Raw genomic sequence first — 6,000 nt, 5'->3', positions numbered from 1 at the left:
TCAGGTGGTGGAAACTGAATTTCTAAATAAAGTATTATTTGTTATATATACACACACACACACATTATGAACTGAGCTCGAAAAGACGCAAGTGCAATTCAAGGTTGAGAAGTTAGAACTATTGAAATTTTAAATAAACCCAACTTATAGATTAACGAGTACATTAATGGAACAGTCCGAACTTGATCTATAGAACTATTTCAGCCTCATTCATCTCTAGCTTACTTTTGTGTGAACATAAACTAGCTCTCACCTCACACAATATACTTGAATACAATAAAATCACAACTTTATTGCACAATGTCAATGTTTACATTACAAGTTATGAGGTAGTATAATACAAAAATCAGTTTTAGAAAATGTTTTCCAAACTTTCCAAGAATTGTAGTATTGTAAATCAATAGTGGTTCAAAGAAAATTAGCACATGCCCACATGACAACACCAAAGAAATGGCATCTTAGTAAATTTGTACCACATAAATATGGACATAAGTTTACATTTATTTAAATTTCAAAATTTACGATTTAAATACAGACTGACACAGTCTAATCATTCTCCGATGGAGAACTGGGAATTAATTTACAAGTTGTACAAAATAGTTCATTTTGTAAGCCATGGTGCTTCTTTCCTCAATGTGAAAAAAATGGATGTTGCAATGCCTGATCTAGCCGTATTCTCTTTGAAGGTTCATACGTCATCATCTTTTCAATTAGGTCAAAGAGTTCCTGATGCTCAGAGAAGTGAGAAGTCATATATTCCTGAAAATAATATACTTAAATTACACAAAAGTAGAATTTCAATATATACTTTTCAGTGCCCCATCAGTCTATTCTCAATCAGCAGCGATGGATGGTGTCGATGACAGTGCTATCAAACGACACTTACTCAGCAATAATCTGCTCACCGATGCCCAGATTGGTTCTGCCAGGGTCGCTTCCCACCAAATCGCATTACAGCCTTGCTTCAAATATGGACAAAAGAAATGAAATCCAGGGGTGTGGTGAGAGTGGCTGTCCTTGACATCAAGGCAGCATTTGACAGAGTGTGGCATCAACGGGACCCGAGCGAAATTTGAAGTCAATGGGAATCAGGGGAAAACTCGCCACTGGTTGGAGTCATACCTAGCACAAAGGAAGATGGTTGCGGTTGCTGGAGGCCAATCATCTTAGGCCCAGGACGTCACTGTAGGAGTTCCTCAGGTTAAAGTCCTAGGCTCAATCATCTTCAGCTGCTTCATCAATAACCTTCCCCCACCACCCCATTAAAAGGTCAGAAGTCAGGATATTCACTGATGATTACACAATGCTCAGTGCCATTCACAACTCCTGAGATACTGAAGCAGCCTTTGCCCGCATGCAAGATCTGGACAACATTCAGGCTGAGGCTGTTAAATGGCAATAACATTCATGCCACACAAATGCCAGCTAATGCCCATCTCCAACAAGAGAATCTAACCATCTCCCCAGAAACTTAACTGGACCAGCCACATAAATACGGTAGATACAAGAACAAGTCAGAGGCTGGGAATTCTGCGGCGAGTGACTCACCTCCCAATTCCCCAAAGCCTGTCCCCCATCTACAACGCACAAGTCAGGAGTGTGATGGAATACTCTGCACTTGCCGGGATCAGTGCAGCTCTAACAAAGTTCAAGAAGTTCGACACGACCCAGGACAAACCAGCCTGCTTGCATCCCATCCACCACCTTAAACATTCACTCCCTCCACCAATGGCAACAGTGTGCATCATCTATAAGATGCAGCAACTCACCAAAGCTCCTTCGTCAGCACCTTCCAAATCCATAACCTCTACCACCTATAAGAACAAAGGCAGCAGACGCATGGGAACACCAACACCTGCAAGTTCCCCTCCAAGTCATTAGCAATATTGACTTGGAACTATATTGCTGTTCCTTCAGTCATTGGGTCAAAATCCTGGAACTCACTCCCTAACAGCACTGTGGGTATACATAAACCACATGGGCTGTAGTGGTTCACCACCAGCTTCTCAAGGGCAATAAATGCTGGTAGTGCCAGCGATGCTCACATCCCATGGATGAATTAAAAACCAAAAATGTCCTTAAAATTCCTACCTTCAAAGGTTTGCAGCGTTTCCTAACGTATCTACCAGCAGAACTGTTTTCATCCCAATCTAACCGCTCATGGTGAAAATACTTGCACTTCCTAGAAAAAAGACTGCCATCAGTATGTCACTCACAACCTTGCACATGAAAGCATAAAGCATAGATGTTAATCTAATACTGAAAATTAGAAAAAGGTGAAATCAATGGCACCGAGGTGTTTTAAGACTTCAAGTCCAAATGTGAACTAGGTTATCACATGGAGAATAAGACTAGAAATAAACCTGCAGTATCCACATTCAGCACAGAAATATAATTATGGACATTTAGTTAACAGTAGGTTTGCAGAGAGATCTTGATTTTGGCAAGCTGAATGTGAGACAACCTGGACATTTCTTGTGTTTAAAAAATGTTTCAAGCAAAATGCTAGAGTTTCTTCTTGACACACAACACACAGAAGTACACCCCATCTACCCAAGTCCAGAGTTTAGGTGCAGGTTGGCAGAGTCAAAGCTCAATGGTGCCTAGTATCTTAGCAATATAGAGCATCGGTAAACTTTCTGCTGCTTGTCCAGTTTGCAGCACCCAGTCATAAAACATTAGCTTGCAGTACTACCTGGAGCAGTGTGGGAATATTCCTAGCTACTAGTAACATCAACCTTTAGAGATTCCTTTAATGCGCTAAGCTAATTAACAATGCCTTGGACCCCTCTTGTTCAAGTGCAAAATTGCCAGCTCTGCTAGAGGTCTGCCACTCTTGGTTCCAAATTCTCAGGACACGTGGCATCTTGGAATTACTGTAACTCTCCCCAAGAACAGAAAACTTTAAATCTACATATCGACTTTCAGAACCTCAGAACATCCAAAAGCATTTCACAGCCTATACTACTTCAGAAATGTCACTTTTTTTCTATATATTCATTCTTGGGATGTGGGCATCACTGGCAAAGGCCAACATTTATTGCCCATCCCTAGTTGCTGTGAGAAGGTGGTAGTGAGCCACCTTCTTGAATTGCCAATAGTGGTTTGAGGCAACTGAGCAGCTTGCCAGGCCACTTCAGAGGGCGGTTATGAGCAAACCATGCTATTGTGGGAGTAGGAAAAACAGATGTCATAAAACACAGTGGATAATCTACACATGGAAGCATAAGTCATCACAAATCAATCAATTCCAGAAACCCAATTCTAGTACTACCTGCACGTTGGGTTTACTCAACTTTTTAAATCCAATTCTCCCAACAAGTGCTTTGGCAAAGTGCCATGAGAATGGCCCCTTTCCAGGGTAGACAGTGATAGGTCAGTGTAGGCTGCAGCCAGTTCTTTATTTTACTGCAATATGAACTCAGTCTTAGATTTTGCACAAGAGACAGAAAAGGCCCTTTCCAGTACATGTTTAAACATTGTGAACCAGGAAGTAGTAGTGTTTAGCCACATCTTATACATCATAAGCAGTCACTTAAGACAGGACCAAAAGCATCTCATGCATCTTCTCAGTGCAGTCCCAAAGCACCGAGTCTGGGAGGAATATGTCAGAACTGCCAACACTGATGAGATTCAGCAACTGAAACAGATGCCCCTTGAACCGAATCATGACACCTCAGTTTTAAGACTGAATTTTTGCATGGAAAGTAAAAACTGTGTGGCATTAAACAGAGAACTCAAAGTTAGGAAAGATCCTGTTTATATTAACATGAGGACAAACAAAGGAATATTCCAAGTATTGTACTTTTAGAAGAAGCTCACGATCATAAAAACAATTTATTTGAAGTTATTGACATTATAAGGGCCTCAACAATTAACTATTTATTTTATTTTAGAGATACAGCACTGAAATAGGCCCTTCGGTCCACTAAGTCTGCGCCGACCAACAACCACCCATTTATACTAATCCTACATTAACCCCATATTCTGTACCACATCCCCACCGTTCTCCTACCACCTACCTATACTAGAGGCAATTTATAATGGCCAATTTACCTATCAACCTGGCTGTAGGAGAAAACCGGAGCACCCGGCGGAAACCCACACAGACACAGGGAGAACTTGCAAACTCCACACAGGCAGTGCCCAGAATTGAACCCGGGTCGCTGGAGCTGTGAGGCTGCGGTGCTAACCACTGCGCCACTGTGCACCCTCCACCACCCATCCTCCCAACAACCCAAGAACAAATTTCAGTCACAACTTTATCATAGTTATTTCCAACTTTGCAGAGTGAATTTCTCAGATACTTTGTCAATTAGTCTGCAAACTTAAGCAGTATAGATAATATAGCATGGAAACAAAGCATCAATATAGAGAAACCAGATACAAAAGAGGAAATTAATAGTTTTCTAGTAAATTGCTTTGCATGGTGAAGCAAAGTCAAAACCTTTAATCAGGGAACAAAAACAAAAATCATATTTGGTACAAATGACTAGAAGGGACAACAAAAGACATAAAGGCAACCATTTAATTGAAACTAAAAAATTTAATACGGCTAAACATATTTACCGTGTTCTATTAATCATACTGGTTGGAATGGGTCCAAGTACTCTTTCCATCATAGCAAGATGCTCCCGGCTGTCATGTGTCTTGAACAAGAAAAATGCGAAAAATAAGATGGCATCCTATTGACAGTCATTATAAGTAGGCGTTTGAAACAAAAGCCAAACACTTTGAACTTAGATATGAAGCTGTATTTCTTCACACCATTAAGGAGGGATGGAATATTGAATGGTGGGGCAGGCTCGATGGGCTGAATGACCTACTCCTGCTCCTATGGTCCTAATGGAGAAAATAATTTTTCTGAATAGACAGCAATGCACACAAAGCATAATACAGGCTAGATATAATTTAGAGACCAAATTAATTAAAGCAAAAATCCAGGACAGTACTCCCTACAGGACCATGGTGATATTCCATCACAACTAAACTGAAAATGGGCACGTCTGAGAAATGGGGAGGCAGATTCAAATTTGCTTCAGATGGGCCGATACTGTCCAAAATATTCTCCTGTCCAATATACCTCAAGTTAAATATTGCTATTCTTTCCTGCCGACACTATGAAATCATAAATTTTAGAACATGAAGGAAGCTATCGATAGAAGACAAAACTTTACCTACACAGCAAAATATTTTAAACAGGCAGATCAAAACACTAGATAACTAGTCAACTTAAATTTCAACAGTCCCAGAAAGATATGTAGAAAAAATGTAGTTCTTACCTGAAAAAGTGTCAAACCAAGGTAATATTCAATTAGTATACATCCTATACTCCATACATCACATGGATGTGACCATCCTAATTCTGAAAAATTTAAGAGTACTCCATTGAAGCACGGTTCATAGCATATTTAACAAAAATCATCATTTTCCTCTGTACTAACCTAATATGACTTCAGGAGCTCTGTAATGTCTGGTAGACACCACAGTACTGTGGTGCTCATCATCAAATGTTGCACTGCCAAGATCCACAACTTTGACGTCTGCATTCAGCACTGTTCTATCATCATGCTTCTATGAAACAGAAATTACTTTGCACAATTAGGAACAGCTAAAGCAGTTGTGAAGAGACTTTTTAAAAAATAAATCAGATAGTCTTGACCAAAGAGGAACACCTTACCGTTTTCCTGTTATACATTATGCTGTAGTCAGAATTCACAAACAGAATGTTTTCAGGTTTGAGGTCTGTGTGAGTAAGCTTGTTCTGATGCAAAACTGAGAGAAAATTATAAACTTCGTTACATGAATGCATTTAAGAATCACTGATTTAAGTTGAGAGATAGCATATACAACAAAGCAACAGTCTTAATAAAGTGAATCCAATGAAACTATTAAATGGCTCAGTATAGTTTTAAAAGTCATTTTCGGTTATATAAAAATCAGCTTACTCAGGTTGATAATAGAAGTGAGAACTATGCTGAATACAGAAAGTTCAGAGGG

At 39.7% G+C, this 6,000-nt stretch overlaps 1 protein-coding gene across 1 annotated transcript in view; it reads right to left on the bottom strand.

Moving 5' to 3' along the window:
- Positions 1–267: 267 nt before the first annotated feature.
- Positions 268–6,000, bottom strand: part of LOC137375911 (dual specificity protein kinase CLK4-like) — a 28,807-nt gene continuing 23,074 nt past the window's right edge. Inside the window, exons 8-13 of the mRNA XM_068043592.1 lie at positions 5,681–5,775; positions 5,445–5,574; positions 5,283–5,365; positions 4,570–4,649; positions 2,092–2,182; positions 268–759 (exon numbers count right to left, since the gene is read on the bottom strand). Of these exons, the coding sequence (XP_067899693.1) occupies positions 631–759; positions 2,092–2,182; positions 4,570–4,649; positions 5,283–5,365; positions 5,445–5,574; positions 5,681–5,775 (608 nt within the window). The 3' untranslated portion in view covers positions 268–630. The remainder of the gene's footprint in view (positions 760–2,091; positions 2,183–4,569; positions 4,650–5,282; positions 5,366–5,444; positions 5,575–5,680; positions 5,776–6,000) is intronic.

The sequence above is a fragment of the Heterodontus francisci genome, chromosome 12 (assembly GCF_036365525.1).
Source record: "Heterodontus francisci isolate sHetFra1 chromosome 12, sHetFra1.hap1, whole genome shotgun sequence".
In the NCBI taxonomy this organism is placed as follows: domain Eukaryota; kingdom Metazoa; phylum Chordata; class Chondrichthyes; order Heterodontiformes; family Heterodontidae; genus Heterodontus; species Heterodontus francisci.
This window is presented reverse-complemented; position numbering and strand designations above follow the sequence as displayed.